General features: G+C 36.7%; 1 protein-coding gene across 4 annotated transcripts in view; it reads right to left on the minus strand.

The window, feature by feature from the left end:
- NME7 (NME/NM23 family member 7) overlaps positions 1-21,288 on the minus strand; it is a 311,708-nt gene that overhangs the window by 240,754 nt on the left and 49,666 nt on the right. For 3 of the 4 annotated variants that reach the window (XM_073899976.1, XM_073899977.1, XM_025877599.2), the window contains exons 2-6: positions 20,443-20,550; positions 19,499-19,665; positions 8,078-8,188; positions 3,601-3,651; positions 2,132-2,339 (exon numbers count right to left, since the gene is read on the minus strand). In XM_073899976.1, coding sequence (XP_073756077.1) covers positions 2,132-2,339; positions 3,601-3,651; positions 8,078-8,188; positions 19,499-19,665; positions 20,443-20,445 — 540 coding nt within the window. In that variant the 5' untranslated portion in view covers positions 20,446-20,550. The remainder of the gene's footprint in view (positions 1-2,131; positions 2,340-3,600; positions 3,652-8,077; positions 8,189-19,498; positions 19,666-20,442; positions 20,551-21,288) is intronic. The other variant, XM_073899978.1, reaches the window with a different exon arrangement.

A 21,288-nucleotide genomic window follows, 5' to 3' on the forward strand; every position in this document is an offset into this window, starting at 1 on the left:
GCATCAAAACTCCTCAAAAAGGTTTCTATATTCAGTCTCAAATTTTCTTTTAAATCCATTCCAGTAGGACTTTGCCTCCACTCCTCCATCTCTTACCAACTTCACCAATGACTCTGCACTGCAAAATCCAATAGTCAATTCTCAGTCCCCCTCTTTCTTGATAGATCTGCCTCATTTGACCCCACTGATCATTCTCTCCCTTTAGAATACTTTCCCCACTTGGTCTCCAGAACATAATTATGTCTGAGTTTTTTCCTTCCACTTCAATGATGGCTCCTGCTCTACCTCCTTTGCTGCATCCTCCTCCCCAACGTTCTACTAGGACAGAAAGGCTCCATCTTTGTTCTCTTTTCTTCTCTATCTGTACGTTCTCCAAGCTAATCTCAACCAGTCTCTCGTGGCTTTAATGCCATCTAGGTGTCAGTGACCTCATATTTATGTCATTAGTCCAAACCTCCCTCCCCAACTCCAGACTCACATAACTTAATTTTTTGCTTAATGTCTCTCTACTTTGATAACTAACATCCATGTTAAGTTTGCAATGTCCAAAATGTAACTCCTGAGTTTCCATCCATACTGACCCTAGCCATAGCTTTCCTTATTTCAGGTTAGGTAAATTGGAGCCTTTCAGTCCTTCAGGCCAAGAACTTTGGAGTAATCCTTGCTATCTCTTTTCCTCATATTCTACATTGAATCTGGAAGGAACTCTTGTTCATCTGACCTTCAACCATTTAAACGTATTTTAAAATGTATCTATATACTCTTACTGCTACCACCCTGGTCTAAGCCAACATCTCCCTGGATTATTGTAACAGCCTCTTAACTGGGCTCCCTGTTGCTACTCTTGTCCTCTATAGTCTATTCTCAAAGCAGAAACCAGTGTGGCCCTTTTAAATGCCAAGTCAAACATGTCAGTCCTCCACTTAAAACCCTTCAAGGGCTCCCAGGCTACAAGACCATGTGATATCTCTCCTGATTATTTCTGTGACCTCATCAGCCCCTCCTTCCCTCACTCCCATCCAACTACACTGTCTTCTTTCCTGTTAATTGAATGAGCCAAGCAGAAATACACTATTCAAAGAATAGCAAGATGGTCAGTATACCTGGGACACAGTGAATAAGGGAGAGACTGGTTGGAGATAAAGTCGAAGAGACAGAAGGGAATCAGATCAGGTTAGAGCTCTGGAGGCTACAATAAAGACTTGTGATTCTTTTAAAAAGGGATAAAAAGTCACTGAAGAGTCTTTAATAATTGAATTGTTAATCTGATTTGTTTTTAAAAGATCACTCTTGGCCTAGTTAATGTTACATGAGCAAGGTAAAATTTTTATAAATTGAGTGTAAGAGGAGAAGGAAGAGGAAAGGAGAATTAGGAGGCTTTTGCAGTAGTCCAAACAAAATAGAACAGTGACCTAGCCCACAACAATCAGATTCGAGGTCTAATTTGAAGGGAGAACTGAAAGGATCTATTGATGGAGCTGTCAGAAAAAGAAAAATTCAATTATTAAAAAACTGCCTAATATTATTTTAATGAAAGCATGACCAGACTAAAAGCCACCTTATGTTAGCTGAGAAACGTGTTTTGATGCTAAGAATAAACTTGCAACTTCATCAAATCAACATCACCATAACTCAGTATAATACCTTATTTATATGGATTTAAAACAAGAAGTAATGGTAGGAGGCATAAAAACTTTTTCTTAAACACTAGCTCCAAATGGGAAAAAGAAAAGGATGTTAAACTTGAAGATGGCATTAGATCTGAGCCAAAAACAAAATATATGAAATGATGCTTCTTTATGAATATTTACTATCCATCAACTGGTCTCACATGAAGTCAGTAATTCAAACATTGATGAGACTGAATAATTTAAGTGGCTTTGGAACGTAAACCGGGATGATGAGTATTTTAACTGGAGAAAACTTATCTTGGCCATGACAGGGTTACCAGTTCACAAAAGAGACATATTACCGAACCACTGTTTAATCCTAGGCAAAGGGTCAAGGTTTTCTCTACTCTTAGATCAGCTGTAGAAACTGTCCCAAGTCAGCAGTGACAGAAATGCTTTACTCTGACACAAAACATTTAACAAAACAAAAACAGAATTAAAATATTCTTAAAACACCTTACTCTGGCAGCAGAAGCAAAAGAATCGGGGCCATGAGCTGCATTTCTTATGCCATCGGTTCCAAAGAGGGCTCTCAGGCTTCCAGGAGCATCCGAACGAGCCATCCCGGAGTTTGCAGGTCCAAGCAATCTTTTCCACTCACATATGGCATCATCTCTTAAAATTTCCATGGCGATAGTAGGACCACTTGTAATAAACTGGATCAGTTCACTACAGAACAAGTAAAAGCTTGATTTGCTTCATTTTTCTGTCAACCTACGTATCTCTGTTAATAAGAATATATTACAATTGGAGTATTTCAACACACATATGAGTATTATGATCTCAGAACTATTGGATATAGTGAATTCTGCATGGGCAAAATAAAATTTTCATAAATTGAGTGTCTTGTGGTAGCCTGAGTCACTACAAAACACTAGTGTTGTCAAATCATTTACTGTTGGCAAAAAAAAAAAAAAAAAAATTAGTGTTTCATTGAATTTAAGACTACTTCATTGATTTAAAATGCATATTATTGACCAATTGATTATTGCTTCTCCCATTGCTCTGAAAGGTACAGAAGGATCTTCCTTTTTATTTTAATGTGGTTTACCACTGCATTCAAATAAAATTTCATAATATAGAAAATGATGAGAGTGGTCTTATGTTTACAGTTAGAATTTATTTTTGTGTAGATTAGAATTCAAAGGATGACAGTAAACTTTCAGTCAATAAACAATGAGTTGATCTAGTGATAAAGAAAAAACAGAAATTAACAGGCCTTGAAAAAATATCCTCTAATTACTATAAAAGCTACTCTGGAATATTCTTATCTCAAGTTATTAAAGCATACACACAGGTTCTTAATTAAAAATCCAGCACTGAGTCACAGTAGCCCAAGCCATGAAAAGCAGCAGCTCATTTCCCTTTGCCACTAGTATGTTATAGATATACTAACAATACTATTTCAAGGAACAAAAGTATTAGTTAATAAGGGTTCTGTGAACATTGTTTTATGTATACAAGAATGCCAAGAGCACAACAAAAACACTCAACCCAGGGGTGCCTGGCTGGCTCAGTCAGAAGAGCTAAGAGTTTGAGTCCCATGTTGGGTGTAGAGATTACTCAAGTAAAAATCTTAAAAACCTTTAAAAATCTTAAAAACCTTTTAAAAAATACTCACCATAAAATATAATTATCACTCTTTTAATCTACTGAAATCTAAAAAGAAAGCTATACCTTTTCTAATTTAAGCAAATCATCCTATTTGCTCCTGATTAAAGTTTAAGATTTTTAATGATAAAAATCTAATCTAATAAAAGGACAGAAAAAAACAATTCTTATAAAATAGTTCTCTACAGTTGCAAGATGTTGCTATGATCCTTTTGACAGATGCTTTCCATGTCACAAATTTCTGAATTGTAAAACTACAATTCTTTAGTTTTGGGGATATCCTCCATTGTAAACCACTTGCCCCAAATTCAGCACCTACTTTAAAAAGGGCCTTGACTGATGGTCTATATGAAAATCCATTGCATCTTTCCTGTCAAATAAGCAAAATGACAACAGTTAAGAATTATATTTAAAAAATTATTTTACTAAAATATTTTAGCTTTCATTAATAAAATAAAGATGAAATCCTCTTTTGATCTGTATGTAAACTGATTAATGACTTTTCACCAAATATTCTGCTCAACTCCTCCCACTTTTCAAATTTTTTGCTACCTGATATCTATTAAGATATAAAATTACAATGAATTTAAGAGCAATATTTACTTTTCTGCTCATGTTCATATCTACTATCTTACTTTGCACCACCATCTTTAACATTCTTGAAACAAAGTTTAACATTTGACCAATAAGAATTATTTGTTCTTTTTTTCTTTAAATTTTTTATTGTTATGTTAATCACCATACATTACATCATTAGTTTTGGATGTAGTGTTCCATGATTCATTGTTTGTGCGTAACACCCAGTGCTCCACGCAGAACGTGCCCTCTTTAATACCCATCACCAGGCTAACCCATCCCCCCACCCCCCTCCCCTCTAGAACCCTCAGTTTGTTTTTCAGAGTCCATCGTCTCTCATGGTTCGTCTCCCCCTCCGATTTACTCCCCTTCATTCTTCCCCTCCTGCTATCTTCTTCTTCTTTATATTTTTTTCTTAACATATATTGCATTATTTGTTTCAGAGGTACAGATCTGTGATTAAACAGTCTTGCACAATTCACAGCGCTCACCATAGCACATACCCTCCCCAATGTCTATCACCCAGCCACCCCATCCCCCCCCCCCCCCCCCCACTCCAGCAACCCTCCGTTTGTTTCCTGAGATTAAGAATTCCTCATATCAGTGAGGTCATATGATACATGACCTCACTGATTGAGTTATTTCACTCAGCATAACACCCTCCAGTTCTATCCACGTCATTGCAAATGGCAAGATCTCATTCCTAAGAATTATTTGTTCTTTAGAGTTCAAATAAGTTACATAAAAAAATGCAAAGCCACCTTCAAATTCAGAATTTGTCACTTTCTTCTTCAGGTTTTAAACTTGAATGGGTAGGCTAGAATTTTAATTTAATAGTTATAGTTTTCTCTCTTAGATCTTATGTTTTAAAATCTGCTTGACAAGTTAAGCATATCAATGTATTCTTATTGGTTATTAATATATTCAAAACTAATGCTTTAACTGACATCACCCAAAAAAGGGGGCAATATGGAGATATTCAGAATTTATTAAGGGCAATAAGGATTTACGTTATGAATTTATATTCCCACTAAAGAGTATCTACAGAGCCACTGAAAAGATAATGGACTTCAAATTGATTAACTAAAAAGTCTAAACAATTCTTTATTTTAATCAAGTCAGGTATCTCTCAAACCTGGACAGTTTTAAAGGCTTTAACTGAGTTCACAGTATGTGACAAGATTATCAACATCAACAGAATCATCCTACTCTGGTTAGTGAACATGTCTATGGTGTGTAATAAAAATCAGAACGAACTCTCAAAAAAAAAGATCAACTACTTTTCAAAACATCAAAGAAATTAAAGTGTCCTCTAGCAAAGCATTATCTTTTTGGGCATTATAATTTAGTATGCAATGTTTTAAGATCTTATGGGCCTACTACAAAATGAATTCACATAATAAGGCATATATATATATCAGGGCATACTCTTATTCAAACCAAATATACTGAGATATTTTCTTTGGTTATAAAGAGATTACGAAAGTATACTATGAAATATGATAAATAAAATTCATCCCAAGAAATGAGAGGGGGAAGAAAACTCATCTTTCTAGAACTTATTATGCCAGCATTAAATTACTTTATTTTTCACAATAATATATTAAAATAGGTATGAATACCTATATTTTACATATGAAAATAATGAAGTTCAGCATGATTACATAACTTGAACAGGGGGGTTTGAAACCATATCTCTGGCTGCAAATCTCTGTTTATGTCCTTTCTGTTACCAACTGCAGAGGGTCAGGAGACGAATTCACAAAAATGAAATGGATATATTATAGCCTAAAGTGAGGTAAAACTGGATGTGTGGAAAAACTCATGTGGGAGCATTCTAAAAGAGTTAGCAGCAAGACGACTAAAACAACCAATTCTAAACATTTCAACACAACTGAGCTCCTAAAAAAGAAAAAACCATAATCTTTACTATTGATGAAAAGAAAAATCTTAATTACTAAAAGTGTTTCATTGTTTCCTTCTTACATGTCACTGACCCCATTGTTATTTCTATTCAACATCCAAAATTGAAACCAAGATGAGAGTTTATGAATTTTTCCCATCATCCTTACCTAATTCCTCCCGTAAAAAGTTGAGATGGAGAGAAATATTAACAAGTGAATCCCCACTTAAAGGAGGTTCTGTTATTGTTTTGTTATGTATTGCTGGGTTTTTATAAGGAAATCATTCTCCCACAAAGATTTATCACTAATGCTTTCCTGAGATATTTGCTAGTGCCCACCTTGAATCAGGCACTAATCTAAGAACTAGGAAGTACAAAGTCAGATGGAACACAGCTGCTGTCTTTCAGATACTGTCATGATGGAGGAACTTACATTTGAGCAAACAAGTTTAGCAATGATTTAAGCACTAGGAGACACTCCTCCACAGGTCTCTGGTACTCCTAGCCTGTCTCACTGGGTACGCCAAGAATGCAAGGACCCAACTGCCCTTCATCCTAGCCTTTTCTCAGTTATGTTTACAGGGAGCAACTCTGAGAGATGAGGTCATGTCTCTCTTCAGCACAGAGAGCAGCCTTGTGTACCACTTGCTAATGAAACAGTGGATAACGCAAGTTCAGTGCTCCTCAGCTATGATGCAATCAACTGTGTATACAACATACACTTGGATCCATATCATATTATGCCCACGAGACATGGAGGCAAAGAGCACCAGTATAAGCATGATGCTCATGCTGCTTGCTGTACCATAATAAAGTCTTTTGTCTCTAATCCAGATGTTCCATATCTTCTGCCTAGCATCCATGAAAGAGTAAAAGACTAACTTACTAGCTTTTAAGTTGGGCAAAATCCAAGACTTGAGAGTAAAACTAACAGAGATCTATGAGGTGCTGTAAAAAAATTTAAGGAAGCAGTTTGCTTGGGCATCTTTATCTTGGGGAGTTTGATGCCAAATTTATCAAGCACTAGCAGTGGAGAGGACATATACTGCAGAGGACGTAAACAACTTTTAATCTCACTAAAACTACTCAAAGTCATTTCTCCAGAATTCAGTCCCATTACCTGCTGTGAGAGCAAGCATTCTTGATACATACAGAAATAAGATAAATTTAACTACTTACAAAGGGTCATGACCTGAGTTTCACTAAACAATAATATCACTATTATTAATGCTCCTAACAACAATAGCTACCATTTATATATACTTACTATGTCCTGGGGTTTTTCAAACTAATGGCATACATTAAACTCACGGAACCCTCATAGCAACTTTATGATACAGATGGTTATAATCTCCATTTTGCTGATGAAGAAAATGAAGTAGAGAGTAAATTATTCAGAGTCACACACCTAGTAAGTGTTGCACTTATATGCAATCTGGCACTAGATTCTGTGCTCTGAAACATAAGCCTCCTGCCTTTCTAGGAAAAAAAAAAAAAGAAGACCTTACATGGGAAAAATTCACATTAAATATATGTCTTTGTTGGGGTAAAATTGAAGGTGTTTTGTTAAGGCTTCTAGGGATCAGACTTATCAAAGCTGTGTTGAATATCTACTGCTATCCATTATCCTTGTTCTCACAGAGCCAAAAATGCAACTGTCCCATAAAATATATACATACTCAGGAACAGCAGTGAAAAGACACCTAACCAAAAATAAACAAAAAAACCCCTGTGGAGTAACGTAAGAACACCACCAGGAGCAGCTTTAATGCTGTATTAATAACCCCACCTATAGGTAAGTCCCGCATTCACTAAATAACTTAGAAACTATCTGGTCAGACACAATGGACTGCTTTTCAGGGTAGTAAATAGGCATATTTACCAATTATATACACTGGAGGAGATAAATGTAACCATTTCCAAATGCATCACTTTTGGAAATCCCAACAGTAACACTCCCTTGTCAAATAGAAATACTCAAACATTCGTTTCCTTTTCTACAATTTTAATATAGTGTTTAAGAAGAAGAGATTACAATTATCAGGCATTGGTGTTATAAAAGCCAATGGGGTTAAGGAAGACAATAAATAATGGGGCAGGTACAATGTGACAATTCCCACTTGCTTAGAGTTCAATCATTATTGATGAATCTAATTACCTGGTGTCTTACTATTTTCTCATTCTAATAAGACTACTATTCTATCCTTTGCCACTCAGTGAGAGGTTTTTATTTTAAACAATGACATGAAAGATAAAAGATGATTAAAAAAAAAACAAGTACTAGACTTTATATAACTGAAAATGATCAACAAATTACCTTGAAAGCATCATCATTTTGAGTTTGGTTATAGTAAATCCGGCTTTGTTTATCATTTCAATTATTTCTCCAGCTTTTGATATTGCATCTGGTTTAATCAGAGCCAATGTTCTGTACAGATATAAAGAATTAGATTGAAAATAAAAATAGTTCAGTTTTTACTTATAATTCCCAAGCAGTAGTTTCCTCAAACATCAAAACAAATTATAAAAAGTATATTAAAGTTCTCTTGAAAAAACTTATACAAAGTAATCTTTCTATTTTTCCCAGGGAAATAAAAATTAGGTACCCAATCAAAAAATAATAATAAAAGCCTAAGGGGGAAAAAAGTTAAAATTGTCATGTTTAATATGTCCTAATTAATGCACGAAAGGAAAAATTCTTACTCTACCCTTCAAGCAGTTCCAACTGGACTAAGAATTAAATTTACATGAGACAGATTAACAGGAGAAAAAGCCAAAGTTTTACTACATGTACATGGAGGCCCAATAATGGAAACTGAGACACAAATAAATGACCGAACTGGCTGTTTTTATACTTCCTAGACAAAGAGACAATAAATTTGTGAGGGATTGACAGGATAAAGAAAACAGATGTGGGGAGCCTGGCTGGTCAAGTTAGTAAAGCATGTGACTCTTGATCTCAGAATTGTGAGTTCAAGCCCCACACTGGGTGTAGAGATCCCTTAAAATATTAAAAAAAAAAAATGTTTAGAAGCTTTAATTAGTAAATAATTCTAAACAGAATTTGGACTGAGGTAGTAGGTTAGAAAGAAAGTAACAGGTTTGTTTCTAAAGCTTGGTTGACTTTAAAGTTTCTCTCTCTGGTGATAAGGACATCTTTTTTACTTCTTAGTACTATGGGAGATTTATTTCCCACGTCCAGGGGGACAGAAGAGAGTGAGTGTCTTTGCACTGGCTGTTCAAGTAACTTTTATTTTAAATAATTAATACGTCAAAGTGGCACATTTTGGGGCACCCTGCTCTTGGCCTCCACATTAGAAAACACCAGTCTTTAAAATTTATATTTCTTAGAACATATTTCATAAAAACATATTTCATAAAAGAGGACAAATCTTTAAAAAAATGCATTTAATATATTATGAAGTTGATTTTTGGTCTCCTGGACTTTAACAAATGTATGCTAAGCAGTCAGTTCATCATCACTGATTTGGAAGTAAATTCTTCTTTTAACACTCAAGCATAGCACAAGGGATGCACAAAGAACCAAATGTCTTCTTGCCTGGCAGCATATACGGATAGCAAGCACCATGCTTTTATTTATTTATTTTAAATTTTATTTTTTTATCTTATGTTAGTCACTATACATCATTAGTTTTTGATGTAGTGATCCATGATTCATTGTTTTTTTTTGTTTTGTTTTTTAAAGATTTTATTTATTTATTTGACAGAGAGAGACACAGCAAGAAAGGAAACACAAGCAGGGGGAGTGGAGAGGGAGAAGCAGGCTTCCTGCGGAGCAGAGAGCCTGATACGGGGCTCGATCCCAGGACCCTGGGACCATGACCTGAGCTGAAGGTGGACGCTTAACGACTGAGCCACCCAGGCGCCCCCCTTGATTCATTGTTTTTGTAACAACACCCAATGCTCCATGCAGTATGTGCCCTCCTTAATACCCATCACCTGGCTAACCCGTTAAAACCCTCAGTTTGTTTCTCAGAGTCCATCGTCTCTCATGGTTCATCTCTCCCTCTGATTTCCCCCCCTTCATTTTTCCGTTCCTTCTCCTAATGTCCTCCGTGCTATTCCTTATGTTCCACAAATAAGTGAAACCACATGATAACTGACTTTCTCTGCTTGACTTATTTCACTTAGCATAATCTCCTCCAGTCCCCTCCATGTTGATGTACAAGTTGGGTATTCATCCTTTCTGATGGCTGAGTAATATTCCATTGTATGTATGGACCACATCTTCTCTATCCATTCATCTGTGGAAGGGCAACTTTTAAAATCACACTTTCCTCTAAGAGAACACACAGGAGCAAAGCACTCTCCCCACTCTGAAGCCACAAAATTAGATTTTTGGAGATGGAGATCACCTGAATGCCCTCATTTTACTGATGAGGTAACTAGGCCCAAAGAGTCACACCAAGGTCATGCAGCTGGTCAGTGGCACCTCCAGGACAGAACACCCAGCTCACAAGACTCCCAGGGCTGCACTCTTTCCACACTAAGTATCATAATCACAAAATCCTCAAGAGTACTACTTGCAAGTATCAGATAACAATCAGATGAGTTGGAGCAATTCAGTTTAGAGGACATGCAAAATTATGATAAAGAACTGCCACCACTCTCCCTTCTTCAGTTTCAGTTGCTCGGACACACTGGCATTAATTCAAGGAATCCATCTCAGAAGCATGGCTGGCCTCTTCATAGCTGGCTTTTTTCACGCACAAGACAGGCTTGACTGAGGATATGACAAAGATATAATAATTCAAATACCCTTACTTACCACTGCAGGTAACTCATTGTTGGCTTTTAAAACTTTTATTTTATTTTTTAAATTTTATTTTATTATGTTATGTTAGTCACCATACATCATTAGTGTTTGATGTGGTGATCCATGGTTCATTGTTTTCATATAACACCCAGTGCTCCATGCGGTACGTGCCCTCAACACCCACCACTGGGCCAACCCATCCCCCCACCCCCGTCCCCTCCAAAACCCTCAGTCTGTTTCTCGGAGTCCATAGTCTCTCATAGTTCATCTCTCCCTCTGATTCCCCCCCTTCATTTTTTCCATTCCTTCTAATGTCCTCCATGTTATTCCTTATGTTCCACAAATAAGTGAAACCATATGATAATTGACTTATTTCACTTAGCATAATCTCCTCCAGTCCCATCCATATTGATGTAAAAGTTGGGTATTCATCCTTTCTGATGGCTGAGTAATATTCCATTGTATATATGGACCACATCTTCTTTATCCATTCATCTGTTGAAGGGCATCTCGGCTCTTTCCACAGTTTGGCTATTGCGGACATTGCTACTATGAACATCGGGGTGCATATGGCCCTTCTTTTCACTACATCTGTGTCTGTGGGGTAAAAACCCAAGTAGTGCAATTGCTGGGTCAAAGGGTAGCTCTATTTTTAATTTTTTGAGGAAACTCCACACTGTTTTCCAAAGTGGCCATACCAACTTGCATTCCCACCAACAGCCTAAGAGGGATCCCCTTTCTCCACAACCTCTCCAACATTTGTTGTTTCTTGCCTGGTCAATTTTTGCCATTCTAACTGGTGTAAGGTGGTATCTCAATGTGGTTTTGATTTGAATTTCCCTGATGGCTAATGAAGATGAATGTTTTTTCATGTGTCTGTTAGCCACTTGTATGTCTTCTTTGGAGAAGTGTCTGTTCGCCACTTGTATGTCTTCTTTGGAGAAGTGTCTGTTCATGTCTTCTGCCCATTTTTTGACTTGATCAGTTATGTTTTGGGTGTTGAGTTTGAGAAGTTCTTTATAGATCTTGGATACCAGTCCTTTATCTGTAGTGTCATTTGCAAAAATCTTCTCCCATTCTGTGGGTTGCCTCTTTGTTTTATTGACTGTTTCCTTTGCTGTGCAGAAGCTCTTTATCTTGATGAAGTCCCAAAAGTTCATTTTTGCTTTTGTTTCCCTAGTCTTTGGAGATGTACCTTGAAAGAAGTTGCTGTGGCCAATGTCAAAGAGGTTACTGCCTATGTTCTCCTCTAGGATTTGGATGGATTCTGGTCTCACACTGAGGTCTTTCATGCATTTTGAGTTTATCATTGTGTATGGTGTTAGAGAATGGTCGAGTTTCATTCTTCCGTATATAGCTGTCCAATTTTCCCAGCACTATTTATTAACAAGACTGTCTTTCTTCCATTGCATATTTTTTCCTGCTTTGTTGAAGATTATTTGTCCATAGAGTTGAGGGTCCATATCTGGGCTCTCTATTCTGTTCCATTGGTCTATATGTCTGTTTTTGTGCCAGTACCATTCTGTCTTGGTGATCACTGCTTTGTAATATAACTTTTAAATAATAAAAATTGTTCATCTTAGCCAGTTTATTACAAGCTATACCAGACAATCCTTTCCTTTATTTTGAAGCAAATGAGTTGTTGATAGTATTTTATATTGTATGGCTTCATTGAAGAGACAATTAAAATTCTTCACTTTTTAACTCACGTTATAACACATTATACTCATATTATACTTATATACAATTAAAACTCTTAACTTTTCAACTCACATTATAACACATTATATTCATATTATAAGCCAAACCAACCCATAAATTATTTATGCTAAACTCTGGAAGAAACTTTGTGAACCACAGCTCTTAAAGAAAATACAAAACACATCAGCAGTCATCAATTTCTATGAACAAGAACCAACGTGGAAAATACAAAACTGACAAAACTAATTTTGTCACCCCTAATTTAAAATGCAATTTCATTTTCTCTTTAAATGCCTGCAGGAGGCAAGGGGCTGATAACTGGGAGTAATTACTCTAAATAAATTTGCCTATCATCTCACTGCTTAACTGTTCAGTAGATAATTAAAATATATTCTGTACAGAAAATAAGACAGGCATGAGGAATCACATGTGTCATTTAAAAGTGACGACAGCACATAAACAAAAGGACCATAAAAACATATTAATAGTGCCACTGTTCTCTGTTGTTGCATAACAAACTGCAACAATACTCTAACCTGTCAGAAGGGTTAACATGCTCCAAGGTTCTGCACTCCTCGTTTGCTGACCTAAGTCCCTTGGGCTGTAGCAGGACTAACCTACTTTCCCAGAGATTTGCAGACCAATGGCCTTGAGAAGTGAAGGACCAGACTTTCCCAGAAGATAAGGCCTGACCACATTTGAAAACAGCTGCCACCGATGCCAGCAAGTCTGTTCAGGGTCAGGTCTCATGTCGACACATAACTAACGGCTTGTGCACCTGCTTCTCCTACATGTCACCCCAACCATTTCCGCGCCTTCCCCTTTGAAACCCCATAGCTTCGCCTGGACAGGAAAGATGGGCTTTGAGACATTAGTCCACCATCTTCCCAGGTTGCCAGCTTCCTAAATAAAGCAACCTCTTCTTTCCCACCATCACTTGTCTCTGAAGCATTGACTTTTGATTGGCGAGCAGCCAAACTTGAGTTGAGAACCTGTTCTCTGTGCAGGAACAAAACCACCCCAAAATGTAGTGGCTTAAAACAGAAATTTCTTAAGATTCTGTAGTGGGAGTGGTTTCACCAGGGATCACTCACACAGCTGTGTGTGGCTAGCGGGTCAGCTGGGACAGCTAGGCTTCTTTTTCCTTGCAGGCTCACATCCTTAGGAGGTCACCCCAGGCTTCTTCGTAGGCAGCCACATACAGTCCAATGTGCACACACTTATCAAGCATTCCCTTGAGACACATTTGCTGATGTCCCTTTGGACAATGCAAGTCCCATGGTCAAGTCCAGAGTCAACGTGAGAAGGGACTGGCCAAGGAAATGGATCCCAAGAGATGTGATTCACTGGGAGCCACCGCTGTGAGGACCTACCACATAGTAACCCTCTCACCATGCATTGAGCATGCACTGTAGGATGCAGCAGGAGATGCTCTCTCAAATGAAATATAAAGATATATATGTATATATAAAACCGTTCTTTTACAGTACAACTTCTTAGCCATGGAGAGTGAGAAAATAGTTTGGCCAGCCTCTGCCAAACTCAGAACACAGAATTCTGCAAAATAACAGGGCTATGCAAAAAAATATGTTCTCCATAAACTAACAGGCTGCGGGCAAAAATTGCAGCAAATATGCCCAGGATAAAGACGCTGTATAACAAACATCCTAGACAGCGCAGTGCTATAGACTCTCTGAATGCTATCCACCTAAAGGAATAGATTTGTAAAACTTTTTTTTTAAGATTTTATTTATTTATTCGAGAGAGAGAGAATGAGAGATAGAGAGCATGAGGGGGGGAGGGTCAGAGGGAGAAGCAGACTCCCCGCTGAGCAGGGAGTCCAATGTGGGACTCGATCCCGGGACTCCAGGATCATGACCTGAGCCGAAGGCAGTCGCCCAACAAACTGAGCCACCCAGGCGCCCCAGATTTGTAAAACTAATCTATATTAATTTATGTAAATATTTCAAAAGTTACGCATATTGGCCTTAAGCATATAAAAACCGATTCTAAAACATCAACACAAAGCTAAATTTGCGATTTCTTTTATGTTTTCTTTACAAGCGTGAAGCCTGTGTTTGCCCCAAGGAAATTAGGAAAATAGTCTCAGATAAGGCACCTGTGGTTTCGAGGGAACCTCACTGAGCCAGAGCTTTCCCGACTGGCAACAATGGCAAAGTTATTCAGAGCAACCCTTCCACTGAAAACTAAAAACGGTGACTGAGATAGTTTTAAAATATTTTTAAAGCAAAAACAAATTGACTAGATGCTAAACAATTATGAGTACCAACGTGAAAGAAAAATGGAGACCCAGAAAAATGAGAACGAAAGTTGCATTGACCTTGCCAGCATTGCTTTTGTCTGGCTAATCTGAACTTTAATCTGTACCACCTCACAGGCAAAGGGTAACGGAACCCAATAGAGGATTCTTCCTATAATAACTTGGAACCAAAGGCTACACCCTAAGGGTGAATCAGAAAGAACCAGGCCTTGCATGGTCTGGCAGCACAAGGTCACATCACTTAGGTAGTCTGGGAACTCACCATTTTACACTCGGGTACCAATCATCCAGATTGCTAATGCCTCCAGGCATCACTCAGAAGGAAACACAATTCCACCCTAGCAGGTGACTTCATCCTGTATCTCAAATAATTCATATATAAACGCACAACACACATATACCACACATATATACACATCCACATACATCCAGACACATGACAATCACAACACACACATACACACACAAATAAAAAAGACCAACATGAGGGAGAACCAGAAGACACAGCATAAAACAGAGAGACCCACAAATAGTTCATCTACTAGAACTGTCAAACATAGACTGTAAAATGACCATGCAAACTATGGCTAAAGGAAGGACTGAAAGGCAAGCTGCAAATAGCATCAGGCAACAGGAAAGTCTAAGCTATCAACAAAGGATACTTAGATTTGAAAAAGAATCTATTAGAATCGCTAGTGATAAAATACAAAAATGAAAATAAGAACCAAATGGTTTGACAGAAGACTAGATGTAACTGATGAAAGAATTTTGAACAAATTCAGAATAAAGCACAGAGAAACAACAAAAACATATGACATAGAGAAGAGGGCAGTTTCAAGAATATAAGTGAAATCAGGACATTTTCAGCTGAAAGAGTTCTCTATCAGTGAACACTCTAAGAGAAATTCTAATTTAAGCAAAAGTAAAATAATCCCAAACAGAATGTCTGAGGTAAAAAATACTACTACAAAAAGGCCAAAAGTTGTGAAGTCGAATTGTTAACTGATTATATGGAACAATAATAATGAGTCATTAGGTTCACAAAAACAACTGAAGAAATACACAATGGTAGGCAGAAGGAGAAGTAGGCCCCCCACTGAGCAGGGAGCCTGATGTGGGACTCGATCCCAGCACCCTGGGATCATGACCTGAGCCGAAGGCAGCTGCTTAACCGACTGAGCTACCCAGGTGTCCCTGATTTAAGGAGCTTTAAAAAGAAAAAACAGATTTAAAATTAGCTAAAAGAGTAAATTGTATGTTAAGTGCTCTTACCACAAAAAAAATCAATATGAAAAAATAATAAAGAGAACAGAAGAAAATTTTTGGAGGTAATAGACAGACTTCTATTCTTCATTGTGGTGATGGCTTGACGGTGTAGACTTATCTCCAAAGTCATTAAGTTGTATGCATTAAATGGCTACAGCTTTTTAATGTCAATTATAACTCAAAAAAGAGATTTAAAAAAAGAAGTAGAAATGTGAGTCAAATGTCATATGTCTGTAATCTAAGGGAACTGCAAAGCCAAGGCTGGTTTGAGAGCTGAATTGAGTTACACTGAATTATCTGCATAACTGCCTCAAAATTAGCTGACGGGCACCAAAGAGATCAATTTTACTTTTTCCTCCTACTATTTCTTTCTGGTATAAAGAAAGGAGTTGAGTATGAGGAATATAACAGGGATATCTTCAGTTCATAAATCATCCTTGATACAATACACACTGAGAACAAGACTAAGTTATAATTATTACATACAGGTTATTTCTATAGGATCATGATAGACACACATGTATTTCCCCATATACCTACTTTTTTGGTCATTTAAATGAAACTACATTTTTTAAACTTGAATTCTGAAGTTTATTTAAATCAGCCAAATGGTTGCTGGATTTACTAGCCCACATGCAGTTAAGAAAGAATCAAAAGAGAAAATGGTGGGGGAAATAAAAAAACGAGAAAATGGTGGAACAGTTTAAGTCAGTAAAAATATAACACTGCATATGTGTTCATTAATTATATTTATAAAGCCCAAATATTTAAAATGTCTTCATATTCTTTGGTTCCTCCTCTTTTGAAATCAGTCCCATTCAACAATATTTACCAACATATTAATTAGAGGCTTAATAAAGAATGAGTTTGAGTCAAATGCAACAAGGTTTACTGGTTCTCTTGACTTTCTAGCTCTGACTATGGCCATGTTACTTAATTGTTCTATAAAACAGAATCAATGACATTCACTTTAGACAAATAGAATTAATATACTGGGGCACCTGGGTGGTTCAGTCGGTTAGGCATCTGACTCTTGATTTTGGCTCAGGTCATGATCTGAGGGTTGTGAGGTCAGGCTCCACGCTCAGCATGAAGTCTGTTTGAGATTCTCTCTCTCCTTCTGCCTCTGCCCCGCCACCACCAACCCCCAAAAAATAAATAAATAAGTAGAATTTATTTACAAATTATAATTGCTACAGGCATTATTGTTCTATTTTGATTGGGTCATCCTATTAATAACCCTGTCTCCCTAATTCATTTACTTTTGCTAGTTTAAATGAAAACTTAGTCTTGAACTGAGACTCACATGAAAAGTGCCTATCACAGCACTCCGCATACAGCATGTGCTCAAAAACTTTAAAGCTATATTTATTACTTGCAAATAAAGGAATTATGGTAGATGTTTCCTTAATTTCATAAACTTTCACCATTAGACCTCATAACAATGAGAGATTCCTATTTCTCTAACATTCAAATTTTTTTCCCCATTTCAGAGTTATTCTGGGAGTGGTCTTTTTATATGAAGCATTCACCACCCCTCTGATCCATCACCACCTGTGTACTATATCCACAATGAGCACAAACCACCTTGAGAATTATAAAGGACTTGTATAAAGGGCTACAAGGGGCTTGTAAAGAAGTCACAAAAGAATATTACTATCGGGATATCGGATATTATATAATCAACTAGTTATTTTGGTGGTAGACCTCAAAAGACAGTTGGACAGATTTTTTTTCCTATCAAATTAAATGGTATTTGGAGCTTTTTATATAGATAGACTTACCTTCCACTAGTGGTCCCTACTTTTAATTATACAATAATCACTCCACGATGCAAGAAATTTCCCAAGACAATACAATATATAAGCCACAGAAACCGAAGCCAACAAAGATGACAAAAGAAGTAAAATTTCAATTCAAATACAGCCATTCTAGCCTCAGAAGGTTGCAAACTCATAAATGTAGAGATTGAAAATGAACATGCCACCTTAGTAATACTGAAAACTGACATTCTGAAGAAAAACATTAGTAAAAAAGTAATTGTTTTCAGTATAGCCTGATTTTCAGCTGCATCTCCAACATTTTCTGTCTCTCTTCTAAATCGGAACCGAGGTAAAGTCAGGATGACAAACAGCTCTGACAAACAGTATGGGGAGAAGACTAAAGAGACAGGGCCCTTGGAAGGCCCCATGCTGCAGCTTCTGGGCATCAGAGGAGGAGATGCATGCAGTGGGAGGAAAGGAGAAGCTGGAGAGGCCGGCCAGCCACCAGCACTTCTTCCAGACATAACTATTTCCAGTGATGTAAACTCCTTCATTCATTCATTCAGCACATTTTTGTGGGGCATTCCCTGTGAATAATTTACTGTTTGAGGCATCACAATAATGGTCTTTAGGGATACAGTTGTGAACAAGACAGGTAAGTTTCTGTGTATCATAATTATGTTACTTTTTTGTTGTTGTTTTTGTAGTACTCATTCTTTCTTCACTTGATCAGTCAATATTCATCAGACATATATTATGTCTGTGTATAAAGCTCAGGAATAGACAACATTCATTACAAACAATCTACACAAAAACATCTTTGTCAACTGGATCAAAGGTCATCATTTGTAAACAGGGAGGAAATTTTTTAAAAAGGCAAGAGTAAATAATGAGTTCTAAATTGCTATCCACTGATCCATTCGGCTAACACAGATAAGGTACTCGTAACATGTAAGGAGATGTGCTAGGTGCCAGAAGACACGCAAAAGGATTGAGGCAGAAAGAGGGCAACCACTTCCCAGGTCCTCTCCATTCTCCTGTGGTGAAATCCTCCCACTCTTGAATTACACTGTGCTGGGGGCTTTATCTTGCCCCTCCTCTTGCCCGTCAGCAAGCTACTTAACATCTCCTCCAAGCCTCAACTCCCCCATCTACTTAGTGGAGTGATTAGTGGAGCTAATCATAATAGTGCCTTTTTTATTAGGTTGTCACGGGACTCAGATAACCCACACAGATCATTTTAATACCATGCCTGATATAATAATAGCTATCCATCACTGAATGCTTACCATTACTACTATTCCTCTGCTTCTGTTAATCTTGCACATTTCTTCCTCTTCAGACCTACTGCTACCATCCTAATTCAGACTATTTTACTAATCAAAGTTTTAAAAACATTTTAACCACCAACCAGTCAAACAGAACAATGGGCTCTTCCCAGGTACATGACATACAACTTTCTGCCTTTGAACCTCTGCTTATACGTATTCCTGTGACCAGCATTCCCTGCTCTTGATCTAACTGGGTAAAAATCCAATTCATCTTTCAGGATCCAGCTCAAATACCTTCACAGGGCCTTCCCTGCTCTGCCAGTCACTATTTTTTCCCCATAAGCCAGGTTTATCCTATACACCAATACTATTTATGTTCCAACATTCTCAGTTCCCAGTTAAATGATGTTATGAAGAAAGATGAGGGCATATAAAAAGTTTGTATTTTTTCCTCCAGAAAATAATCATTGCCTAAGACTATAGGCATTGCTTTGTTATCTGAGTGAAGAGCAAATCACTGAATCTACTCCTCAAAATCCTAAAAATGTCATAACCCTGAATTGGGTCACTGAATTGGAAAAGCATCTATGCTGTAAAAAACACAAGATAGAAACAAGAAATTAGACTTTTGTACAAAGACATATACAATGTTTTAAGAATGAAGAAAAGATTTTCTTACTTTTCTTTTCTACTGCCCAGTTGGCGAGCTGTATATTGATCCCCATAGTCAACTAGCACCAGTTGTCGAGAAAAGACATTCACTTTGTTGCCTATAAATAAATCTTCCAAGTGAAGATCATCATATTTGGTTCGCTTTAAAAAGGTGCGGTGATTTTTTACATCATGCTGGAACCAAAACCAACAACACAATAAGACAAATAATTATCAATAGACAATGTTAATCGTACTATAAATTAGAAATGATTCTTAATTCTGCTTTATTAAACATAGCTTACATTGTTTCATTTTTGTTACAAATACAAATCATAATTTCTTTTATAACTTCTGTATTTCCTAGTCCAATCTAGTAATAATACAAAAACTTATTACAAATTTAATACTTTAAAAAACCATGAATAAAAAGATTTGTTTATTGCCAAATCATTTCAGCAAATTAGTGCTTATGAAATCCCAGAAAAATTCCAAATTTCTGCTTTCTTGCCTACCAATGCCAATACCAAAGAGATCTACCTGTAAAATGGTTGCCAATAAAGAGACAAAAAAAAAAAATAAGTGGGACTCTCTTAACCTGATCTTCTTCAATTTGACTTGTTGTAGAGATAACAGCTTTCAATAATGGCGACATATTTAGGACCATGATAATCTTTATCTATAACATTCACTTATTGACTATTGCTTAATCTAAAGCATGAATAACCCCACTTCAGTTTTCCAACCAAAAAATATTAATTACTATTTGACATTAAAGGTAAAGGCACAAAGTTATCTTCTTATATTAGAATTATAATACCAAAAAAAGAATTCCCATTAAAAAAAGAAGAAAACATATATATGTATATAAAGTATTTTCAAGAGCAGCTATATGGAGGGCAATCCTACTCTTCTCCCTATTCCCATCTTCACTCCCTTTGCTAACTTTTAAGGAAAAAAACGTTCATTTACCATTTCAACAGATCCATCTCCTGGGTAAAATAAAAGTTCATAACGTCGAAAAAGTGAAGCATTTGGATCATACCACTCTGTAATGAAAACGAATCTTTCACCATGATTCTGCAAAGAAAGAAGAATTTTAACATTAACATATAAAATATAAGCATTCTTGTATAAATCATATAAATTGAAAGCAAGACTTACCAAATATTTGTAACAAATAAATCTGTTACTACTCATTATGCTGCTTTCAACAATATATTACTTATCAACATATCCTCAGAAATATTTCCTTCTACTTTCTGATTAAATATCCTTAGTTAGCTCAAAGATGACTTATAAACTGCTTAATACTTTACAACCACCCAATCATCCTGAGTAAATTAACAGTTTTTTAGAACATGAGCTCCTGATCTGTCTACTGTAATAATTCAGCCTTCTGAAAGCAAATTTACATATAAACAGACAATAAACTGTTATGAGAAAAAAACTGAGAGGCTAGCTCTCAATTATATGAAGTTTTAACTTTTCTAAATTTAAGAATCAGCAGTATTAGAATACTGTCATCATTAAAGTTATAGTAAACATCTTTTTTCTTCTTAGTAATTTCACATGATAGTATGTTTTTATAGAAATTGTAGAATGTGTTAGTCTAGGTCCTCCGAGAAGCAGACACCATGACAGGATTAAACTTGAAAGAATTCTATTCCTGTAAGGGAAACTCCTATAAGAGAAAATGGGGAGGGATTCAGACAGTTAGACAAATCAGACCTGAAGGAAAGAGAGTGAGAAAGAAGAAAGCCATCATCCTGGATTGCTGTATAATCTAAGGAAGGATCAGCAAGACCAGCAGGCAGT

The sequence above is a fragment of the Callorhinus ursinus genome, unplaced genomic scaffold (assembly GCF_003265705.2).
Source record: "Callorhinus ursinus isolate GAN/ISIS: 27379988/994484 unplaced genomic scaffold, GSC_fseal_2.0 scaffold13, whole genome shotgun sequence".
NCBI lineage: Eukaryota > Metazoa > Chordata > Mammalia > Carnivora > Otariidae > Callorhinus > Callorhinus ursinus.